This window comes from Elgaria multicarinata, chromosome 6 (genome assembly GCF_023053635.1).
Source record: "Elgaria multicarinata webbii isolate HBS135686 ecotype San Diego chromosome 6, rElgMul1.1.pri, whole genome shotgun sequence".
Lineage (NCBI taxonomy): Eukaryota > Metazoa > Chordata > Lepidosauria > Squamata > Anguidae > Elgaria > Elgaria multicarinata.
The window spans coordinates 86,179,613-86,205,207 of record NC_086176.1 but is presented as its reverse complement, the minus strand read 5'-3'; the positions used below and the strand labels follow the sequence as shown (position 1 = coordinate 86,205,207).

The 25,595-nt window shown below is 40.6% G+C and overlaps 1 protein-coding gene across 2 annotated transcripts in view; it reads left to right on the top strand.

The window, feature by feature from the left end:
• The window catches only part of HOMER1 (homer scaffold protein 1), a 94,366-nt gene that overhangs the window by 21,602 nt on the left and 47,169 nt on the right, over window positions 1-25,595 (top strand). The window contains exons 2-4 of one of the 2 annotated variants that reach the window (XM_063127980.1): window positions 12,934-13,090; window positions 20,257-20,388; window positions 23,662-23,754. In XM_063127980.1, the coding sequence (XP_062984050.1) occupies window positions 12,934-13,090; window positions 20,257-20,388; window positions 23,662-23,754 (382 nt within the window). Of the gene's footprint in view, window positions 1-12,783; window positions 13,091-20,256; window positions 20,389-23,661; window positions 23,755-25,595 lie in introns of those variants that run through there. The other variant, XM_063127979.1, reaches the window with a different exon arrangement.

Here is a 25,595-nt window from a genome sequence, read left to right as displayed (position 1 = left end):
TTCTAAACCATTATAAAGCACTGTGTAGATCCTGCCCTGGTCCCCTTCAGACATGTTGGACTACAAATTCCATTGTTCCCAGCACAACCATTGTTCATGCTGGGTGGGGATTATGTGAATTGTAGTCCAACACATCTGGAGGGCACCATGTTGGGGGAGGGTATTGTAGAATCACATTAATTAATTAATTAATTAATTAATACATTTCTATACCGCCCAATAGCCGGAGCTCTCTGGGCGGTTCACAAAAATTAAAAACATTCAAAGTATAAAACAACAGTATAAAACCATAATATAAAATACAATATAAAAGTTGGTTCATGGCAATTGATAGTAGCATCTCTTGTACACAAATTTTGTTTGTGTTTTATACTTTTGGTTTAAGTAGAAATATTCTGTCACATGATGTGTGTAGAAAACTGTTGTAGAAGACAAGATCATAGTGGAAGTTTGCTGCATTCTCCTGATTCTTAACAATTTGTAATGTTTGCTAGTCTTAATAGTACTAAAGCTTATCTGCCTAAAAGAAAGTGTTAGATTTCAAAAACACTGTGCCTAACTCAGAAGCAAGGCTGAACCCAGTGGAACTTGCTTAAACCTGGTGATTTCAGTTGTGTTTTGGTACAACTAACATCCTCTACTCTCCCTTTTCATCTTTGTATATACATATGTAGGGAACTACACTGTAGCTCTCGTTTATGGCCATATAATAGAACAGTACATGGCAGAATCTCTCAAGTAGAACTTGCAAATAATGTTTATGGTGAATATTGCCATGATACAAGTGGTAACAGAGTTGGTTATTTCAAATTAATAAAGACAACTCCTTTTTAAAAAAAATCTTGCTTCTTCTAACACGAGTGAAGTACTTCACTTGACATTTGGAGAACCATGTGTTAAAGTGAGTTGAATTCCCCTCTAAAGAGAAAGGGCTGGTTTGCATATAGCAGGAACCATCAGTTTTTGAAAATTTTGGGTTGTGAATGTGGCAAGTGTAGTGTGCTGGTGCATTTTGCCTGATTGTTCCCACTGAAAGCAGAAGTAGCTAAACAACCCAGAGATGCTCTGTCCTTGGGTGGTTTGTTGTGACATGTGAATCAGGAACACTGGCTAGTCTCTCCACTGAGAGACCCAGAGAGGTCCGCCTGGCGCCTATACTGTACTCCTTTCGTCGCCAGCTGAAGACCTTTTTATGCACTCAGTATTTTAACACTTAATTTTAACTTAAATTTAAATTTTACTGTTTTAACTCTGTATTTTAATCTTATATCAATTTTGCTGCATGGTTTTATCCTGGTTGCGCTTTTTATACTGTATTTTGTATTTGTGCTTTTCACCTGTTGGTTGTTTTATTATGGTTTTAATTTTTGTGAACCGCCCAGAGAGCTTCGGCTATTGGGCGGTATAAAAATGTACTAAATAAATAAACCCAGAGAAAGTATCCAAGAAGAAACCAAGGGTTATTTCTCTTGTTTGTCAGGGGAGAGACAAGAGAGAGATCCCGATTTGCGTGTCACAACTAGCAACCCAAGGACAGAGCATCCTTGGGTTGTTTAGCCATCCCAGCTTGCAGCAAGAGCAATCAAGCAGGATGCATCAGCACACTGCTTTACTCACCACAACCATGACCACACAGACCAGGCCTAGCTGTTCATATAAATGTACAGCAACTGCAAGGAACCCTAAGAGAGTGATCAGTGACATCACCAGATGTCCTTGGGGCACAATCACTATATCTCAGCCTAACCTACCTCACAAAATTATTATGGGGCTGAAAGGTGGAGTAGGGCCTAATTTACACCAAGCAGGATATTGCACTATGAAAGTGGTATTTAAAAGGCAGGAGCCACATTACTGCTGTATAGCGGTATTGAAGTGCACTGACAATTCTTGGGGCCCATTGACACGTACCATATACCACTTTCATAATGCAATATCTTGCTTGGTGTGGCCCTTGCCTTTTATATACTGCTTTCATACCACTTTCATAGTGCAGTAGCCAGCTTGGTGTAGATTAGGCTTAGGTGTGTCTGGGAGAATCATACTTGCTGCCTTGAGCTCTTGGAGGATAAATGAATAAATACAAAGTGGATTTTCTTTGTCTTTGACATGTTGCACTAGCAGCATGATGTCAGGACTCTTTTCTCTCTGCAGTACTTAGAATTAAGTTTGTACAACAGACTTTCCCCTACAGTTTGTCTACATACTTTCACAAGTCATGTGAATAAAAGATTTCAGTACCACCAGCTGTTCAGTCTCTGAACAGTGGCAAGTTAAATCTATGTGAACGAGTTGAACTGACTGGGAGAGTGAAAATTTATCAGACCAACCTATTTCATAAAGAGCTTCAGAGGTTTTCAAGGTGTGAACTCAATTCAAGTAGGAAGTGAAGTTTGTTGTTCTAGTGCCCTTATTTTGACCTGAAAAAGAGTGGTCTTGAGCTCCAAAGCTTTCACAGTCACCCAGCTCAGTAATAGGTGCTGTAGTATCTAATTGCTGATAAAGTACTTTCTCTGTTTAAGTCGGAGGCGGTTTAAAGCAAATCTTTGCAGTGTGGATTTTTTTAGCTCAGAGGAGAGAGCAAGTCTGATGATCAGTGAGTGTACTTTTGGATTAGAATAATAAGTTGCCTTTATATTAAATTAGGCTATTTATCCACTTGGGCAGACGTATAGTTCACACGTAACGAGAACCCAGACTATTGGTTGTTGCCTTACCCAGAGTTTACCATGATTCATTTGTCAGATGATTGCTCAAAGTGCAGGTTGTCCTTTCAATTCCTAGATTGTTTGATCCCCTCCTCCTTTGCCCACTCCCTCTGTATCCCAAAAGGCCTTTGCAGAGCTCTAGAACTTGCATGTAGAGCTACTTGAGTAGTTTGCTTTTTTTACCACTTTTGCCCGCTGCCTCTGTAGCCTGGTGAAACAACCCATGGTTCTCTGTTTGCAAGTGATGACAACTCATAGCTAAAACAACCCAGAGTTCACAACCCAACAACAAACCATGGGTTCTCTTCCTGAGTTGTTGTGTGTTCAACAATCCATTGGTAATCCGTAGTTCTGGGCTTGCGTGTAATGACACTTCAACAACCCATACTCAACCCATGGACCTAATTTGCACATAATGTTAACCCATAGCTTATTTAACCAATTGGTTGTTGAATTCTGGGTTGTCGGGATGTGTGAATCCAGACAAGCTATCAAACCATTAAACCATGGGTTGTCATTATGTGTGAACAGAGAAGTACTCTGGGTTGTTATGTGTAAACCAGGTCACTGTGGCTGGCACTAGCTCTCTAGAGTTTGGACAGATGTCTTTCCCATTCCTGCTGCCTGAGATCCTTTAAATGGAAATACCATGGATTGAGTCTGGGACCTATATACAATAAAAGCATGTGACTTACCACTCAACTAAGCCGTCTATAGACTTCTAATAATACATTAATGTAATTAATTTTCTAAGAATTGTACCTTGCCTTTTGGGCCCAAATGGCTCTCTATAAATTAAACCAGGGGTGAGAAGACTTCAGGCTTGCAAGATCTACTTTAATTTTTACTAGAATTTTGAGCTCCATCAACTGGAGCCAGGAGAAAAAGGCACACACTTGGAATTAAAGCATGGCTGCGGGACCTTTGACCCACTGAGCTCCCTATCTAGCCCATGAAGGCCTCGGGTGAGGCCTTTCCCCCTCAGAAAGGAGAGGAGGTGGGAGAACAGTGCCCACCTAAGCTGCATCCTTGAGGAGTGCTTTACAAGGCTGCCGCTTAGTCTGGTTTGCTCTCCTTTAGCCTTTCTTGATCGTGATATGTGAGACAGGAGCAAAGTCAGCTCCTTACTCAGCCATAGGTTTAAGGGACACTTTGGGCAGTGGCTCTGCCCATTGCTGGCATGAGTCATAGCTCCCAACATCCTGGCCCAGGGCCAATTCAACCCTTGAACTGAAAATGGTTCCTCATTCTCGAATTAAAGAATTCTGAGTCCAGGAATTTGTTCTGAATCCCACAACTGAACTGAACTCATAGTCAAGTCCTTCCACACAAAAACTAATCCTGGTCACACCTGCACCTTCATTTCAGCAGAATATTTTTGAGGGCGGAAGGAGAGCCATTTTGTTGTTGCTACTGTTGAATAATTCCAAGTCAGAAATTCTTACCAACCTCCTTCAAAATATCCAGAGATCTACCAGTAGGTCCTGACTTAACTTCTCCCCACCCTGAGTTAAATTAAGCAGTAGCTGTCAAGCCTAGAGATCTTTTCAAATTCAGTTGGCTTCTACTCTGAGTGCAGATTAATTTTGCTGATCTACCTATTGCTACTACAGGAGTAGTGAAGGGAAGGGACCTGTGCTTTTTACGAGTAGTGATCTGACCATGAAAATGGCTTCTTCTATACCTTTAATAATCAGAGCACCTTTTCCCTAGGACAGCATAAAATTTCAGGTCCACTTTGTGTCCTTCTACATGTGCTTGCCTAGTTATCATGTGAATAGAACCATAACTGCACCAGAGGTTTCTTGGTCACAAGCAAATTCTGAAGAATTGATCTTCATGTGTGTTGAAATCTTCCAGAACAAGAAACCTGAGTCTTGGAAACTAATCCAGGAAGTTCTCCATTGGCAACCTATTTGTAGAGCACCAAGAAATGATGTTCTCTGGGGCTTGAGTTTCCAATGGATCAGTAAAGTCCTAGAAGACATAAAAAATTAGAGATTGCTCAAGCCTCCATGCCTTTCAGTGTGGTGTACCACGTAAGCAAATAAATAAAATAGTTAAGAATTCCAAACAACCAACCTCTTAAACTGTTTAACAAACCAAGATGTTTCCAAACTTTCTTAAAATACTTTAAGATCAAGTTAGATTTTTATTTCTAGGAGAGCAGTTTACAGCTGGCCAGATTGCAAAACTCTCCTGACAGAAGGAGGAGTAGAACATGATTTAGTGTGTTGATTGAAGTTATTTCTGAGTTAAGAAGCAAGAGGGCAGTATCTGCTACACTACTAATCTAGGAAGGAAGCACTCAGAATATGTCATAACCAACCAAGATACTTTAAGAGATTCTTTTCCTGATTTAAATCAGAGTAGGTGTGAAATACATAGCAGAGCACACTTGTAACTAACCTGCAGCCTTTTAAAGTCTTTAATGCCAACTTGCCAATCGAATATACTGATAAGCCTTGCAGTTGCTCTTGATCTTTCTTTTATGACTGAATACCAAATGTTGCTTTTAAAACTGTCTCATTGGATGTCCTTGGCGCGTTCCATATAGTGTAATGTGTAATAACACCATAAGAGGCGAAAACAACTGCATAGAGCGGAAGTCTGGGTCACTATGACCTTAGCAATTGAGGATCCTCCTGCTTACTATTGTGTCTCGCTTGTTCTATGGGCACTGTTTAGCCACATTTGGCTTCAGCTGAATTCATTTTATTGGCATGGTAAACTGAAATATGTGAAAAACATTTCCACTTCCAAGTGTATGTTGCATCTGCTTCAGTCTGTGTTCCTCATACAATTTCTCCACTAATAATGGAATTGTTGAGCTGGAAATAGTATAAATTGCTCTCAGTCTGTAGCAGTGAGCAGAATTTGCTAAAGGAGGAAGGGAACAACTTTCCTTGTTTTCATGGGTGATGGCAGGTAAGACATAAAAAGAGAATCTCCCAATGGATCCCTCTTCTGCAGTGTGCCCAAATTCATCCCAACTTCTTAATTTGAATAATAGCTAGCTATACATACTAGCAAATCACAGAATAGTAGAGTTGGAAGGGACCTAAAAGGCCATCGAGTCCAACCCCCTGCTCAATGCAGGAATCCACCCTAAAGCATCCCTGATAGATGGTTGTCCAGCTGCCTCTTGAATGCCTCTAGTGTGGGAAAGCCCAGAACATCCCTAGGTAACTGGTTCCATTGTCGTATTGCTCTAACAGTCAAACATGGTTAACTTGCCCCTCCTCCCGTTTTCGGGTGGGCTGTCCACCTTTAAAAAGTTTTTGAAGCTCCACATGCATATCATATTAAAATACTTGGGTGTGTTGTTGTTGTTTTTTTAAAAATTAAACAGCTAAAAAACAAATTACACTAAAATACTGGACCTGACAAAAACAACTGACATAAATGGCCCATAATATGACATCAAATGCCTACAAGTAGAGGACAATCTTAACCTGGTACGAGAAAGATGACAATGTTGGTGCCAGGCAGACCTCATTGGGGAGAGAATTCTATAATTGGGGGGGCCATCACTGAGAAGGCTACCTCACTTGTTGCCACCCTCCGAGCCTCCCCCGGAAGAGGCACTTGGAGGAGGGTTTTAGATAGTAGTAGTGTCCAGGGAGGTTCATATCAGAAGAGGCACTGCATCAGGTATTGTAGTCATTAGCCATGTAAGGCTTTATAGGTTAAAACCAGGACCCTGAATTGGGCTCAGAAACATACAGGCAGCCAGTGCAAACAGGCTAGAATTGGTGTTATATGCTCAAAACATCTGGTCCCTGGTATTAATTTGGCTGTCACATTTTGCACAAGTTGCAGCTTCTGAACAGTCTTCAGAGGCAGGCCCATATAGAATGCATTGCACCAATCTAACTTGGAGGTTAACAGAGCATATACTACTGAAACCATGTTATCCCTGCCCAGACAGAGGCATAGCTGGACCATCAACTGAAGCAGGTAGAAGACACTCCATGCCACCGAGGCTACCTGAGCCTCAAGTGACAAGGATGGCTCCAGGAGAACCCCCAGACTACAAACCTGCGCCTCCAGGGGAAGTGCATTCCCATCCAGAACAGGATGAACACCATCTATCCAGTCAGAAGAACCACCCATTTAACAGCATTTCTGTCTTGTCTGGATTAAATTTATTATCATCCAGTCCTTTGTCGCAGTCAGTCACTGATCTAGCACAATCTACAACCTTATCTGATGAAGATGAAAAGGATTAGAGCTGCATATCATCAGCATACTTAAAGGTGACACAGTTGATGTAGATGTTAATAGTGTGGCGGATAAAACCAACTCCTGAGGAACTCTTTTTGTGACTTCTTTACTAATGCAACCTTTAAAATACATTAAACAATTTTAAAAAACATAATTCATTTTTTCCACTACGAAAGCAGGAGAAATGATACAAGCAGTAGCAATAATATTACCATATGTGAGAACTGCTTGTTAGTTTTTGTCTAGCGTAAGCCAGTACCATATAGAGTGCAGTTTCATATTGTTGCAGACTCCCACTTCCCTGAGTTGTGAGAAGTTCCAAGGACAACATGACAGGGTTTGGGTTTCCTGTGGAAGAGAGAGCGCACTGGAGAGTTTTGGACTTTATGTAATATTTGCTTTATTTACAAATGCATAATTCACATCCAAGTGAAAGCAACACTTCCCTACATTAGCTTCCCCAGAAAGAGAGAGCCTGTAGATCAAGGTGCCTTCAGCCAACTCTGAGATTGTTCTGTTTATGCCTTCCTTCCCAAATTGCCCCAAATGCTGTTTCTACAACCATACACCGTTGTCTGGAGAAGCTGGATCTCCCATTCCAAACAGAGATTTCCGCATCAAGAAATATCTTCTAAGAATTAGCTCCTATAAAAAGACATTGACTATTAAGGACTGTTAACCAGCAATCTTCCAAACAAAAGGAATAAGTAGACCAGTGGTAACAATACTTGCTAATTCCTTCTTGCCTTAAATGCAAAGTGAGGGATTGTCACAATCTTCTTTGAAGAATTGTTCCACTTCCAGATGTGCCTTACAGCATTTAAACCTGTGAATAATGAATTCATTTACTAATTATTGCTTTAGCCCTACTGTTGAGTCTTATCTGTCCTTATTTCCTCTGTCTTCTAAACCTTTTCCAGTCTGACTCTCCTTAATTATAGATAGTATCGTCAATGTACTAGCAGCATTCTATCTTAAAAGAAAAGTTACCCAAAGTGGACCCAATAATCCAGCTTTATCTTTACCAATGCCAAATAGGGTGGAAGCGTTTGATGCGTGTCTTAGCATAACCCTAGATAACACTCTGGCTCCTTCAATGTAAATAGAAATCAGAATAATCAACCCAGACAGCCACCTGCTCCTGGTTAGTGATAGCACTATTTTGAGAACAACAGTTGAGACTAGTTGTGGTCCTAGACTTCTGGGATGTTGTTGTTTACATTTCTATACCACTCCATAGCCGAAGCTCTCTGGGAGGTTTACAAAAGATTAAAATGTTGGATTTTTCTTTCTGATTTTGCTTTGAAGTATGCCCGTTTAATCACACAGCTGTAAGATTTAAAAATCAGAAACTACAAAAGTAACTCAATTGCAATCTTTTTCAAAGTATCTTTGTTGTGGTTTACTACAAACCACCTCCTTAGGCACCTCTCTTCACAAAGTCAATGCCAAAGGGGATATTGCTCATGGTGAGCAAATTGGGGTTATAGCTACAGTGTGGGGAGCCATCTTGCTAGAGTGGATCCCTGAATGCTTTGCTGATAGGCAGTTAGGCTTCATGGAGGTCAGTACTGCACACCTATAACCATGTTCAGATACTAGAATGCAATAAAGTTAAAGTGAGCACTGACTAGGATGACCATATGAAAAGGAGGACAGGGCTCCTGTATCTTTAACAGTTGTATTGAAAAGGGAATTTCAGCAGGTGGCATTTGTATATATGGAGAACCTGGTGGGAATCTACACTGATATTATTCTAACATTTTGAATGGGTTACTGTGACACACAGCATCATGTGACCATGGGTCTCTAACGTTGTAAATACGTTGTACTTACTGGTTCTATTTCGTTGTCCCCTTTCACTGTTGCTTAGTTGCAGCACGGCTACTGATTCATGTGCCTCCTTCTACCGGTAATTTTCCTCTTCCTCTTCTCTGAGAGTAGCATCGCTGCTGGGTTTGCTCCGCCCACTTCCTGTTCTTCTTCCTTCACCCCATTTGCTATCTTATCTGCTACAGCAGATAAATCACACCAGCGTTATACTGTGCAATCACTGACAATTGCATGCAAAGGACTCAGAAGTTTTCCACCTTAGAATCTGCTTTTATTGTGAAGTACTCCCATGCATCCTGCCTTAATTGTGCTCCTTTTGCAAAAGATTCGCCCGAGCTGCTGCTGTGGGCGCAGGAGCAGGATTTTAAACAAATGCTTACATCTGCATAAGCTTTAAAGATAAAGACACCAAAATTGGCATAGTAATAGATATTAGGGAGAGCTTTAAGCATACCAAATTTGAATCGAATTGGGTCATCTGTTGATTTTTTATGATTTTTTTTAACATTGCCCCCCTCTTTGCAAAGGAGCTGAGGAGCACTCAAATCACTTCCTGGTAAGCAAAGGATCGCTGTAGCTCCGTGCAGGAAAATTAACAAGGGTCTCTGCTCCCAGTCCAAAACTCTAACCAGCGGGGCTTAAATGGTGTGTTTGAAATAATCTCAACAGCTGGGGCTGCCAAAAACAGGCCTCTCCTTCTGCGCAGCTAAAACTTTTCAGTTTGGTCACCCATCCAAACCCTGACCAGACCCAGGCCATCTTAATTTCAGCAAAGTGGCTGGCTCCTATGCATTCACGCTATTCCCTAGGACTTGTAATAAGATGTTTTGGGAGGGAGTTTGTGTGTGCTTATGACTATTGCTGGCTAGGAATGAGGCAGAAAGTGGGCGGAGCAAACCAAGCAGTTCTGCTTACTCTCAGAGAAGAGGAAGAACGGAAAGGATTGAACAATGTGCCCTGAAGTACCGTTGCAGCTAAACTTAAGTAACGCTAGTGTGACCCGTGATACAGAGAACTGATACAGAGAACCACGTTAGAAAGGGACACTAGCAACGTTTTAAGACTAGTGTAGATCTGGCCCTGGTGAAATTTCCTCTTCATCACACCAGTTAAAGCTGCAGGTGCCCTGCCCTCTTTTAAATCTGGTCACTCTAGTATAGCTCCTGCACTTTAACTGTTGTGATGAAGAGGGAATTTCACCAGGGTCTCCATATACACAAATGACACCTGCTGAAATTCCCTTTTCTATGCATCTGTTAAAGATACAGGAGCCCTGTCCTCCTTTTCATATGGTCATCCTAGTCAGTGCTCACTTTAACTTTATTGCATTCTAGTATCTGAACTTGGTTATAGGTGTGCAGCAATGGTGGCTATACAACAGCTGCTGTCATTGGAGGAATGAGTGCCCTTGGATGAGAAATTGCAGATAAATGTAATGTATATTTATTTAAGCCCTGTCCTCCTGCACAATGTGTGTCAAGCTCCATCCCCAGTGAGCCTACCTTGCAGCACTACTCTGTTGTCATTTAGGTGTTGAGCAAAAGCCTTTCTATTTTCCCAGGCCTTTTAGATAATTTATATTTAAGTCTGCTGTTTTAAAGTAGTTTTTTGATCTGTTTATTTTTTTTATGCTGATTGTAACTCCAGTGCAGTATGAGGCATGTTTAAGGCCATTGTTTTCAGTGAGAAGTATGGGTAACTGTGTTGGATTTAGGCCTATGTTCTTATTGGTGAAAAATGTACTTTCTCCATACTTTGAGGACAGGATGGGGCAAAAGGGCAGAAATTTCCTTATAGCTTTCTTAATACTTTGGTGACATGTCGTAAATAGTGCTGAAAGACCTTACTAAAAATGTGATTTTTATCTTTGTTTCATATATACAAGCCTGAAAGCATAATCCTGTTTTAATATGACAAATTGTTAGTCTTGTTGGAGCACCTGATAGTAATTGAGACATTGGTGTTAGGAGTACATTTTAAAAAAGTGGTGAAACTGATTCACAAATTTAAAACATGATATTACTGGGGTCAGATAGGATTTACTTGAGAGTTCACCTGATGTATAAAAGATTTTAAGTGTGGAACAGCTAAACTGGAAACACAAATATGTTACTATCGCTAAAATCAATCTCCAGAGGATTTGGGAAGTGGCCAGTGCAAAACCATTAAAAACAGCAACAAACTTCTTCATAAACTAATGGAAACCAATAAGACTTCAAATTGCTAAGTATAGCTACAGTGGATTTAGTTCCAGAATACTGATGGTAGCTAATACCACCACCAGTGAAATGATACAAAAAAGACATTGGGTGAGTTTGCATGACACGATAGGTTCTTTTCCTCCAGACCCTTTCCTGCAGGGAGGTTTATTTTGGGGGTAACAAGCCACCTAAACAACCCATGGCTTGTTCTAGGGGTTGTTCAACCCACAATGGATTGACATGTCGTCTGAACCCAGCAGAGCATTTCATCTTGAGTTGCAGGAATTGGCCAATGAGCTGCTTGGTAAGAACAGCAAAAACTCCTGGCACTCCTCGCAATCTTGCCTGTGAGCCACCAGTGACAGCCCATCCAGTGATGGCTGTGTGGCGCTTTGGAGTGACCATCACTGGTTTTCCTCCCCTTTTATAATCGGCCCCAGAAATTTGTGCAAATGGGGTTGTAATTTTGGGGGGTGGTTGGTCTTTTGCAACTGCGCTCTTATGGCTGTCCGATATGTGTAGCTACCTTCCAAGCTTTGTGGCTAAGCAAGGATTTAAGTTAAGGAATGGTTTGCACATGCAGCACTTGACCTGATATGTCATCTCATCGCTTGACTATTCAATACTTTTAAGCAGTTTTCAGCCACACTATGTGAAAGACCTTCATCGTTGAGTATTATGTTTGAGTATGACATGGGTTTTCTGAATGTTCTTTCTGAGGAAATTTATTTATTCATTCACATCAACACTCAATATTGGAACCACTGCATGATGACTGGATTTCTACTGTGTCTGCTGCAAAATGCTTGGCCATGAAAACCAATTCATGGAGGGAGATTATTTATTTATTACATTTTTTATACCGCCCAATAGCTGAAGCTCTCCGGGCGGTTCACAAAAATTAAAACCACAATAAAATAACCAACAGGTTAAAAGCACAATTACAAAATACAGTGTAAAAAGCACAACCAGAATAAAACCACACAGCAAAATTGATATAAGATTAAAATACAGAGTTAAAACAGTCAGATTTAAATTTAAGTTAAAATTAAGTGTTAAAATATTGAGAGAATAAAAAGGTCTTCAGCTGGCGACAAAAGCAGATTAAAGGTTATGGTCTCTAGAAAGAGTATTAATAAAAGTGCTAAAAGTGTTTATCAGGAAGAAGAAGCAGGCAGCTGAAAGAGAAAAATAAGCCCTTGATAACTGAATCTACAGGTGGGTGCTCAAATTCAACCTGAAGGCCATATCTTGAGGTGAGACGAACTTGAGGCAAAAAATTACATAGCTTTCATACAGGGCATTAGATTTCTGACCACAAAAATGTTATTGGACAGTTTGTATTCCTTACATTTTTTTCTTGGTAGATGTAAGCTGATATTTCATGTATGCCTCAACAGCCATAAAACTAGATTGTGAGATATGGCTAAAGGAGGCAGTACTCATGATCTACTATCTGAAGTATTTGATAGAAGAAGAAGAAATAAACAAGATTGTTCAGTTTCTGATCATAAGCTGTGATATACTGAACAATCTAGGGCAGCTATTAAGAGTTCAAGAAAAAGGATGTTAGAAGTCATATAACTAGATATCCCTCAATGGAAGGAAATTACACTTGTATTATTGACAGCCACTGTTAAAGAGGTTGGCAGATGGAGCATGGGGGAGGGGAAGATGGTGGATGAGTAGTGCCTCTATATTTAGATATGTCTCTTTTATCTGACTGTACAGCTGGCCACTCGATTTGTTTTAAAGGACTTGTACTTTCCTCTCCCGTGAGTACTTCTCATGTGCTTCGCAGTTATATCCCACTCCATACACACAAGCCTGGAAAGGGGGGGGGGGAAATAATTACTCATGCAAAGTGAGGTCTATAGGGGCCAATGGATGGAATATCCAAATGACTTGTGCACGACCATATTGCGTCCAAATCAAATCCATCACTTTTACTTTCTGCCCTTCAGGGAACAACCCATCTACAGCACCCGAGCTCATGTCTTCCAGATTGACCCTAACACGAAGAAGAACTGGGTTCCCACCAGCAAGCATGCTGTTACCGTGTCCTACTTTTACGACAGCACAAGAAATGTCTATAGGATAATCAGCTTGGATGGCTCAAAGGTAAGCTGTTTGTCTCAGCGCAGGTGCATTACTAGAAAGACATTGAAATGTAAGCATCAGTGTCTTAATTTTAATTTGTTTTCTTTTATCCCAACTCGAAATGTTCAGTTGAAAATGTGATTCAAAATGAGGCAACAGTCCTTGATACTTTGCATACAAGTTAATACTTTATTAAAATTTACTTTTGATGTGTGTTGGCAGCTGTTTAGGGATTATTGGATTCATTTTGACTTATGTCTGTGAATTCACTATGAAGTAGGCAAGAGGCTAAAGTATGTGCTACTTGAAGTGTGTGTGTGTAGGTGTGTGTGTGTGTTGGTCATAATTTAACATTTAATAAAAATTTAACAGAGGAAAACATTTTCTGTTTTTTTTTTAAAAAGTGGCCATATTTTTCTGTAACGCTTTATAGATAAATAACACATTTTCCATGTTCTTAAAAAGTCAAAGTATTTCTAGTTGACATAACATTGTGTTATTGAAGAATGTTCTACTGATTGCATTTGATAACCTGTGCACTCCACAGTCCATTCCTTTGTAAAAAATATTAAAACCCTGTAAAAATAAATAGATGTGAAGTCTTCAAGCGTTAACAACCACCTAGAAATTAACAGTTTGACCATTTAAAATACTCATTTCAAAGTCTTATAAAAGAAATGCAGCTTTAATAAATTTGGGATTTTCCCCCCAGTTTGACTATGAAGAAAAGGGAGTTCTAGGATTGGATGGAGAGTAAAGAGGTTTGGAATTAGGCAATAGGTATGTGAAAAATACCTGTTGAGTTGGAAGTAGAGAGGGTCTCTTGAATATGAGAATGTCTTTGGACAAGCTGTTGCATTTGTAAACGTGTAATCTTCCTGAGCGCTGGATAGCAAGTTATAAGGTAAAATAATATCATTACTCCACTAGCACATTGTCTTTCTTTCTGAATTTTCTTTAAAATCCTAACTTTTGATCCAAAAAATAAATTGTATCTAGCTGCTTATGAAAGCTGGTTCATTGACGTGTTTAGTTCATATTCTCCAAAATTCTTGTTTTCTAACCAGAGTGAAGAACCTTAAGGACAAACTGCAGCTTGCAAATGATATTTGTGTGTGTGTGTCAGTCAAGTATTCGGTGTAACATAAGCGAAACTGGAGGCCTCTGCCTCAAGGAGTTTACAGTCTATATTTTGACTGTGGGAGAAACAACACAGAAGGAACTAAGCAAGGGTTAACAAGAGATCAAAATGGTGGTATCCCCTCAATACCCAGAGCAGGAAGTTGAGGGGGATGTTAAAGCATCTGCGCTGTTTGCCTGGCAGATTGTTTTTAAAATGCATATTTAGCTAATTTGCCTACAATAAAGAAGCCTCTGTAGGGCAGGGGCTTCTTAAAATGTGTTATTTTCTTGATCTGCTGCTTAGAAAATTGAGCTGCCTGCCTCTCATTGTTATGGGTAGCTTGTATTCTTGCAGTATATCAGTCCACTAATTCATGGAAAGGGCTAATTGATGCCGATATGCAAAGCAGATACTGATACTGTATGATTTAATTCAAGCACTGAAAGATCAAACAATTTCTTCATTGAAGACTGTTGGTAAAGGCACAAAGCAGTCTTCTGAGGATATTGATAGTACCATCCAATTTCATTCATGCTGTAGTGGGCTCTTGCAGACATCAGAAAAAACATGCAGGGTTTCATGTGAGAATTGGTTTATACAATTATCTAGCACCACCAACTGGATGACTTAAATGCAGAAAGCTGAAGTATTCTTTCAGTCGTTTTTCAACAATTAAATGGTAGCCACTCCTCATTTGGACAAAATACAGCTACTGCCACTGCCCAAAATATATGAAGATCTGACCTCGGCATTTTAATTAGGATTCCAGGGGCTTCAGCTCCCTTTCTCCCCTTTTGAAAACCTATTCCTTGGAATGAGCTGCAATTTTAGCGTTACCAAGCTTTGAACATGTATTTCTTTCTCCAGTTTTGCTGAGTGGTAGATTTCAGCCTCCCGTGGCAAGTCTCAATTTCTAATCCCAGGGAAGTTGACCTTTGAGTTTAGGAACTGATCTGGCTATAGGCGTCAAACTTCCCATTGCCCTGAACTAAATTCAGAACCAATTATTCCTTTAAAATTAGCCTTCTCTTATTTCTAAACTGTGGTTTACTTGAATAAAATAGGTTGGTAGTTATGCAAATTGCATTCTGCCAAGTACCTGAAAAACACGGGCTATAATTTATGGCAGAAGCTAATTAAATAGCCTTTGTTCAGTTAGACTTCTGCAATAATTAAACATGAATCATTTTACATATCTTACTCTTGGATTATAGCCTTAGGAAATACTGAATAAGGGTATTAGTGGCACCTCGTACCCCAAACCTGGTGATGTGCAGAGACTGCACCTCAATTTCATTTAAACAGTTGCATGCAAGAGCACTCACAAACTCCATGTTATGCAGGAGACCTGCGTATGGATCTCCCAGTGCCTCTTCATTTTAAAGCAACAAAAGGAGAGCACCAAATCTGATGGCGCTGGGTAAGGGGCTATTTAACCCTTTTCTGATTTTAGGTTGTGCACCACTATCCAAAGTTTCTGTTAGCCCCACAGAGGGGGAAATGTGATAATTCCCCACCATGGGATTAACCGGAGCTTTGGAGTATCAGAGCTTTGGAGTTTCACTGTAGTTGGTTTAATGCAGAGCTGCATAACCTCAGGCTTGGGCCCCAAATCTGGCCCTCTGGACTTTAACAGAAGGCCATGTCCCTCCCCCAACTGCAGTTCATTGGGTGGTTTCCTGGGCCAGATCTACACCAAATGTTTTGAAAACTGTACATGGAATGTGTCCTGGGCCCCAACAGTTGTCGCTACTGTTATAAGCAGTAGTGTAGATCCTGCCCTGGTATTTGTGCATTCCCCCCCTCCCCCATTCTGAAAGGTTGTAGTTTTGTACACCTCTCTTAAGGCATAGTTACTTGTAGTAAGAGCTTTACACTAAAATATGCTGGTGTTTGGGCCCTCTCCACTGGAAAGCAGCTTCCGGGAGCTTCTGTGAAACAGAATTCAATTTATAGGGAAAGCAAAGTATTGGGAGATCCGATTGCAGATTTTCTGTGTAATATGAAGTTTGGTTCTTATTGTATAACTTGCTGGATTTTTCCCCATTGATACAGCACATTTCAAAGCCCCATTTAGTAATGTCCTCTCAGGGTACAAAGGTAAAGGAAACAAATCTACTCTTACAATTCCCTGCCTTTCTCCACCATTGCACATATTGCTTCAATGTTATGGCTCCTATAAGGGCTTGACAACCGCTGGTGTGAAGCACAGTATTTCTGATCACCTGTTCAGTTCCCTAAGACCAGGATAATAGCTTTAGGCTACACTTCTGTAGCCATTTACCTAAGAGTAAGTCCCATTGAACTTAATGGGACTTGCTTCTGAGTATTTAGGTATAGGATTTCACTGTTAATAAACTACTGATCAGATATAATGCCTTTCCAGAGGTCAGTTTCCTATGGGAGGGAGATTTTGGGATGTTATTAAGTGGATGCAAAAACCCTCAAAAGGATTAGGGGTCTTATATTATTAATATTTATTATATTTGTATACCCCCCCCATAGCCGAGGCTCTCTGGGCGGTTTACATAGGCTTACCATTAGGGGTGTAAACAAGCAACTTTTTAAAGCACAGTTATGGTATTACAGTAGTGGAGTTCCTTTTGACTGTTGCCATTTTGGGATTACTTGAGCAAGGGTCAGCCTTGTACACTCCCCTCTCCCCTTGGGTGCTCTGATTCACTCTTTTGGGTTAAATCAGTGCTTGCCATTATGTCCAGATCTTCAAATTATGGTTTTATGCTTACTTCCTGAACTAGATTTGGAAACCATAGGTTGATCATAGTTTCCAGTTTGAGTTTGGAGTTCAAGCGGCAACCATACATTTACATTGGGAAGCTAACAGCAAGCTATAATTCACTGCAAAACAAGAAATCATGGAGAGAGTTGGGGCATGGGAAGGGAAAGGGAGCTCTTAATCCCAAGGCACATTGATGTCATTAATCAGTTTGTTGTTTTATTGTATCTCAGTCTTCTACCCTAAAGAGGACTTCACAATTAAAACACGGTCAAAATTTAAAACACAGGAATTCTAACTAACAGAGGTAGATGTTAAAAACCACAGGTGCGCAACCCACCCACCCCCAACAAATGTAATTCTTACCAATTTGGATACTTTCCCCACCAAGCATACAAAGCATAGCTCAGTTCTATACATGTCTACTCAGAAGTAAGACCCAATGCAATAGCTTTCAGGCATGCAAAGCACAGCTCAATCCCCAAATTTAAAAATATTTAAATTTTAAATACTCAGCTGGATATTTAAAGTTTAAATGTCTTTAAACTGCTCTTATCTCCAGTTTCTGATCAGAGATAACAATGGGATTATTTCCTTCCTTACCACTGAAAAAAGCTGACTTTCAGAGGTCCTCTTTTTGTTAGTTTCTTTCCAGGGGAAAGTGGGTGGGAGCGATGGAGTTTGTAGCTGTAAGTTGTGCACTCCTGATCTAAAGCTTCCAAATAATTTTCAAAGACATTACAGCAGTCCAATTGGAATATTATCAGAACTGTGGTTAGGTGATCTTTGTCTACAAAGGGTTACAACTGGTGCACTCCTAATGAAACACCAAACTATGATTTGATCGTGGTTGTGAACTGAGCTATAACTTTAAAAATTGCAAAACACGGTTTGGTGTAGCATGTGACCAAAGCTACACTGTGGAAAGTTATACTGTACAGTAATGTACCAGCAGGGACCTGGGATAAAATGTCTTGTGAAAGAATTACATAATGGCTTGAAACAAAACAGAGTCCCAGTCTGGGTTGTACTACCATCAAAGCTTTTTATTAACGACTAGGTCTTTCTGGAAACTAGGGCAGCATGTAGTGTTCTCTTCCAGCTAGCACTTTTAGCCACCCAATTGCACCATTAGCACATCCATTTTGTAGCTTGAAACTAAGCAGTCAGGTAAAGGGTTAGGTACAGTTATGAAGAGCCCTGTTGGATCAGACCAAGGGTCCATGTGGTCCAACCCTCTGCTCACACAGTGGCCAACCAGCTGTCGGCCAGGGAACCCACAAGCAGGACGTGGTGCAACAGCACCCTCCCACCCAAGTTCTTTAATCTCAATGCAAATATTGCATTTACAGTTTTAGGAATAACACAGAAGTTTATTTTCAATATTATTTTAATATTTTTTAGCATGTACTCTGAATTTACAAACTAGGGCTGAGCCAGCACTTCTCAAGTGGGGACTTTCAGCTCTAAGTTAGAAGAAGGGTCAAAATTGAGGATTGATTGTGTGTGTGTGTGTGTGTGTGTGTGTGTGGGGAAGAATTCAAAATATTCAAGGGGGCTTACCATTAGTGACAATGGTGGCTGTTTTTATTTTTATTTTTATTGCTGCTGCAGGGATGGCTGTCAAGTTTTCATTCTTTGTTTTTAATCCAGAATTCCTTAGAATGATGCTATATTTGGAGCATTCTAGTGGGGGAACATAATAAAATAAAATTTACTTTAAATCTCTGTTAGTACATCTATTCAGGGTGTTAGTAAATGGCTTGGGGCCAGGCTATCTGGAGGAATGCCTGCTCCCATATGTACCTGCCCAGACCCTAAGGTCATCCTCAGGGGTCCTTCTCTGTGAGCCCCTGCCAAAGGAAGCGAGGCAGGGGGCTACCAGGAGGAGGGCCTTCTCTGCTGTGGCACCCCGGCTGTGGAATGAGCTCCCTAAGGAGGTTCGCCTGGCACCTACACTATATTCTTTTAGATGCCAGGTGAAGACCTTTTTAGTCTCCCAGTATTTTAAGTCTATAAATTAATTTTAACTTTGCTGTTTGAAATTTGTATTTTAAATTTGTATTTCTGTGCTGCTGCTGATTTTATTCTGGTTGTGCTTTTATATTGTATTCTATATAATGGTTTTATATTGTTTTATGCTGTTGTTTTATACTTTGAATGGTCTTAATTTTTGTGAACCGCCCAGAGAGCTTTTGCTATTGGGCGGTATAGAAATGCAATAAATAAATCAGAAATAGAGGAAAGAAATTTAGAAACCTAAGAAGAGCCTCCCAGATCAGACCAAAGGGCTGTCTAGTCTAGCATCCTATTTCACATAGTAAGCAATCATATGTTCATGTATCATCAGAATTCTATTCTCTTAGACTCTATAGCCCAGGGATGGGCGGAAGGTAGATTTCCAGATATTTTGGACTTCAACTCCCGGTGTTCCTGACTGTGAGCCATGCTGGCAGGGACTACTGGGAGTTGAAGTCCAAAATGTCTGGAGATCTACCTTCTGCCCACACCTGCTATAGCCCCATTCAGTTCTCCATGTGATCACAATTGCGTAGAGAATAAGACAGAGCTGAGCTGTACCTGCTGCCCCACCACTGCTGTTGCATCCCCTGCTGGCCTTATCCCCCTGCTGTCCACCTGTTGGGGGAATATCTGTAATAGAGAAGCCTGCTGTATGTGCGTAGATTCCTACTCTGATCACACAGGGGTTTAAATTCCAGGGAGATTTAGACCTTCCCCCAATGCATGGATAGCAGAGGGAGTGAGGCACAGTCCCCCTCTCTTGCTCTTCATGTGGTGACATTCTAATGAATGATAATGATTGAACAGGGATCATGTTTATGTAACATCAAATATCTCTTGTTCACAGCTTCCTGTCATACAATTTCCATTGCCTAGTAGTGGATTTTAGTAGTTAGCAGATACTATTGCAGTTTGCTAGTGGAACATATTATTCCAGTATCTGAGGCAGTAAGCCTATGTGCACCAATTGCTGGGGAACATGGGGTGGGTGGGTGCTGTTGCACCATGTCCTGCTTGTGGTTCCCTGGTCGACAGCTGGTTGGCCACTGTGTGAACAGAGCGCTGGACTAGATGGACCCTCAGTCTGATCCAGCATGGCTCTTCTTATGTTCTTATGTTCTCTGTGCATTTTACCACGGTTAAAAATGTATGCTTGGGTATTTAGGAGTTCTTTAACTGTTAAAGAGAACACTGTATTTATTTCCTAAAACGTACACCCCCACCCTACAATGGCCAATCGACATTCTCAGGGCAGCTTTATGACTATGTTTTACTTAGTTCATTTCATACCTTCTTTTTGTACAGGCAATAATAAATAGCACTATCACTCCCAACATGACATTCACAAAAACATCACAGAAGTTTGGTCAGTGGGCAGATAGCAGAGCAAATACAGTTTATGGCTTGGGATTTTCCTCTGAACATCATCTCTCAAAAGTAAGTAACACTATACAACTGTTTGATTGTTTGGAGTTGCCAAGGAATACTGTAGACTCACAAAATGTGCAAGGTAATATCTCAAAACGGTCCAGAGCTCGCTAGGGAAAATGCTGCCTGCAGGGCAAAGACTCCCCAAGCAAACATTGAGGATGCCCCTGTATTTCTCCAATTCATATCACCGAAAGCAAATTAACTTGTTGGTTTGGGAAGAATGACGCAACACAAGTATTAACTTTCCATTCTGTTCTTTTTCACTTAAAACCAACAACTTAGTGTTAATTCTGTTCCAAGGCCTGGAGTAGTTTTTAAACCAACCTAAAATATAATTAAAATGTCTTAAAGCATCCACCATGTGCCAGCTGAACCCTGTCTACCAAAACCAAGGCAAGCCAAACTCTAGAGTCCCTAAAGGCTTCTGAAACTTATTTAGGTTTGGACTTCAACTATTTTCCAGAGTTATGGAGCAACCACTGGCTATGCTTTTTTCTGTGCATTTGCTGTTTTGACTTCAGGGTGCTCTTATCCAGTCTTGGATAACATGACAGAACAAGTTGGAGAAGGTGACTATGGCCATAGTTATCCCTGGATCGTCCGGGGGTCAAACCTGTTCATCTAGGTGACACACAGGGGATCCAGTGCTCAGGCAGGGGCGAACCCTGGATGATCCCAGGATAAACCTTAGGTCTAGCTGTGGCCTATGTGTGTTGGGCTGGATTTGATAGGAAGTTTGATAGGAACTGACTGGTTTCCTTGTATTGAGTAGGAAGGATATTGGGCCTGAAGACTGTAATTTCTTCAATCTTGTCTGGATTCTGCTTCTGTTGGCTCCTTTTCATCCGATCTTTGATCATGGCTGAACAAGAAGTAAAGATCAAAACTGGAGGCTGGAAGAAGAGTCAAGAGTGAGCTACCTGTTACCAGGGCACTGACAATTCCATCCACCAGCGCTCCATATAATCTTGTTCAGTGGGTTCACAGGCACTTCTAAACATATATAGGATCTCGAATGTAAGGCCTTTTTCTGCTAAAAACGACACCTCAACAGTCTGATGAATATCTGCCAGGTCTCACATTACGTATTCTTGCCTCTAGCTGAAAACAATACTTGAATTGTACATTGGCCACTGTAATAGAGATGAGAGCTGTCTTTGATGCAAGACAGATTTGGCAATGGGCGCTTAGTAAATTAGGGTTTAACCCCATGGCTCATTCTGCAATAGTACTGTTGTTTAACCCAAGATCTAGGAGCATAGGACACACGGAGGAGGGCCAGGATCTCTTCTCGATCATCCCAGAGTGCAGGACACAAAACAATGGGCTCAAGTTACAGGAAGCCAGATTCCGGCTGGACATCAGGAAAAACTTCCTCACTGTCAGAGCAGTATGACAATGGAACCAGTTACCTAGGGGAGCTGTAGGCTCTTCCACACTAGAGGCATTCAAGAGGCAGCTGGCCAACCATCTGTCAGGTATGCGTTAAGGTGGATTCCTGTATTGAGCAGGAGGGTTGGACTCGATGGCCTTATAGGCCCCTATGATTCTATGATTCTTCAATCTTTAGGGGAGGCGACTTATCTATCCCACTATTGTTTACACTTCTAAGCAGCCACTCTCCAGAGTCTCAAGCAGAGGTCTTTCCTTTCACCTGCTACTTGATCCTTTTAACTGGAGATACCAGGGATTGAACCTGGGATCTTCTGCATGCAAAGCACAGCTTGAGAGCTATGGCCCCTCTCATCTAAAACTGCATGGTCTCTGTGTGGAAACAGTAGGTTTCTAAAAGCCAACTGCTTAAGAGTATTATTCACAGTTCATTTTGATCCAACTGAAGTAGACTGGAATCACTCAGCCCCTCGCTCCAGCTATGGGACCTACGGATGGGAACTGTCGCAAGGACTGAAGAATATATAATTTTATTCTGGAGAAAATATAAACTTCATTTTGCACCCTAAAGCAGCACTAGGAAGTAGAGTGGGGAACAAGATTCTTAAAAGACTTTGATTAGGTATACTGTTCCAGTACTTCAAAAGAGATGTTTGCAAGAAAAATATTCAGATTACATTGGATTATATTGTCTGAATATTGGAAGTGTAGTCCAGAGAACACCTGCTCTGGAGTTGTTAGCGCATGCAGCCATTCTAAAGAAAGCTATGAGATTGGATACAGCTGGCTCTGGAAATCTGAATTTCAAAGAGTGTATTATATTTGGAACTGTTTAAACCTCCTTCTTATCTGAATTCCCACAACAGATGGTCTTCTACAGCCACACAGGTACTGAAGAAGTAGTTAAACGAGTGGAAAAGCAAATAAAATCCAAGAGTTGGACTGGGATGCAAAGATGGGTCTTTGGCAAATTACAGAAGGGTTACTTTACAAAAATACAGGTCCCTGAATGCATACAGGGACAACTCATGGAGACATATAGGCAAATAAGTAAGAGGTTTATATGAAACAAAGAATAAAACAAGAAAGGAAAAAGGCTGTCTTCTTCCCTCTCAGCTTTCTCTACTGGATCTTGGGAATCCACCCTTCTTCTGCTCTCTATCCCCTTGTGAATAATGTGTGCGAATAACTGCAAGCAGAAATATAAGCAGGAGTAATAGATATGTATGTACTAAACCCTGTATATTGCAGAATGTTTTCCCAACTTAATATGCAAAATGGTTGGATTCAAAGGCCGTTTCTACACCTGCCTCCCCCCCCCCCCAGGGATCAGCCTAGGATCATCTCTGTGCAAGCAAATGACACACAGGGGATCCTGGGAGCAGGCAGGAACGATCCCTCCATTTTCCTGCGATAACCCTTAGGTGTAGAAAGGGCCAAAGATTTCTTTCCTCCTAGAGAAGGAGACTTTCTCTAGTAGAGAAAGGGAACCTTTGGATCTAACCCAAAGAATTTGAGAATTCAGATGCCCTGATGTAAAAAGCCTTTTAAAATGGATTGTGTACAAGATTAGGATTATTTTTTTGGGGGGGGGGGCTACAAAGTAGATGGCTAATATTACTGTGAGTATAAATTGGTTCACTTTTCAGACTGAGCCTAGCTTCAAAATTCTGAACAGGTCTTCCACAACACATTTTTCAGACAGCATGGTCTTTCAAGATTTGTGTCTGCTATTTTCTTCAGATTCTTTATAAACCACTATTGAAGATGAGAATAGAATACCCAAGTACAACTGTTTCTCTCTGGTTGAGGTATCATACCATAGGATGTTTTGCTCAAGAAAAAAATGTTATGTACAGTGCCTAATTACGTCATCCTTTCCTTCAGTTTGCAGAAAAATTTCAGGAATTTAAAGAAGCTGCACGACTAGCTAAGGAAAAATCCCAAGAAAAGATGGAATTAACAAGTACACCCTCACAGGTGTGTTTGTTCTAGTCTCTGTTCAGATGGCATTCTAGATGCTACCAACTGCTTTAAAAATGGGGCTTGGTTCGTTCATTACATTAGGGGGTTGGGAAGCTCAAGTCCATAGTTACATGCAGACTGCTTCAGTCCTGTGCCTGGCGTGTCCATTATACACATTGTGGAATGCCCTGTGGATGCTCATTCCCTGGGATTGATGTGGGAGTGTGTATCCAGCCCAAGTAGCAGCAATCTGTAGAGCAATAAAGATAATAGGAGTAAACCAAGCTAACTAATCTGTGGATTTAAGGTTTATTCTGCACAAGTAAGACCCACAACAAAAGGTTGTTGTGGATCCCCACTTCTGACAGGAGTGCTTCTGTTCAGGATTCAGTCAGTCAGTCAGCCTTCCCTTCCTCTCAGATACTGTAAGCTGTAAGGACCTGAGGCAGGAGCTGTAGGGGGAAGGTTGGCAGGAGTTTGCAGGGATTCTAGGGCAATGGTTAGCTGAGGTGGTAAGTGAAGTCTTGGGGAAGGGATAGTGTGGCTTTTAGGTGGGGGTAATAGAGGGGCTCACCAACCTAGTCAGCAAGCAGGCTGAGAAAGAGAGCAGGCCAAGCTCCTTGGCTGTGCTCAGGTATGTGAGGAGAAAGAAAGATATTTGGGTTCCTTCTGTCCCAACAATTATTTCCATGCCCCAGAGGTTTGCCCCGGAGGTTAGAGGTCAGCTCAGAGGGATCCCCTGGTAGGTGTAGGGGTACGGGGGGTGAGGTTGCAAGGAAGAATGGGGGCTTACATAATTTATTTATTTATTTATGGCATTTTCATACCACCTAATAGTCAAAGCTCTCTGGGCGATTCATAAAACAAAACTTAAAGCCATAAAATAAAATGACGTAGTAAAATGTAATATGAAAATCTTAGATTTAAAACAGAATAAGAAAAACTGACTCCTAGGTGCTTAGACATATAGCTGCTAAGCAGGCAAGGGAAAGCCAGGAGGTGCTAAAGACAGTGGCCTGGTTCAGACGACACGCTAAACCATGCTGCTTAACCACAAAATGGTTAACGGAATGCATTCCCAGTTTTCCATGGTCCTGGGAGCCCCCCTGTGAAAACCTGACAGATAAAGAGTTTAAGTCAATTAAACATACTGCGTGCATTATGCAAATATATATGGGTCTAACTGTGGCTTCTTTATACTCATAGTACTGCATTCCAGTACACTTGTTCGGTGTTTAAGCTGATGTAGAAAACCGCATAACAGTAAATGGATACTGTTGTTTTTATATTTTTGATGGTTTTAAATTTTGTATACTTTTTAATGTTCACGGTTTTTAACTTTTCTAAACCGCCCAGAGAGCATCAGCTATGAGGCGATATATAAATTTAATAAATAAATAAACTTAGCACAGGAAGAATGGATTAAATCTATGCCTATTATAATAGCTTGATGAACATCTTAAAAAGCAACAAATGTAAACTACTCTTTCATAACTGCATTGTGCAATCTTTTATATAAAACGTTTGGGATTTTCTCATTTGTATGACACACGGATGTGTCAAAGTTGTTGAGATATTTCCACACAACACAGAACGTAACTGCACTGTGTACGTAGTCTTAATTACTAGAAAAGTCTGAAAATGGGACTCTTTTTTAGGTGAGAGGCATTTTAGTATTCATAATTTTTATTTAACTTTTCCATTTCTGAATATAACCAAACTCACACATACAAAATAATTACATAAATAACATAAAATTAAGTGGGGGGAGACAAGAGAACTATAAATATGTATAGACATAAACATATGCAATAAAAATAAATATAATACAAAATTCAAATCATATAAAATGACTC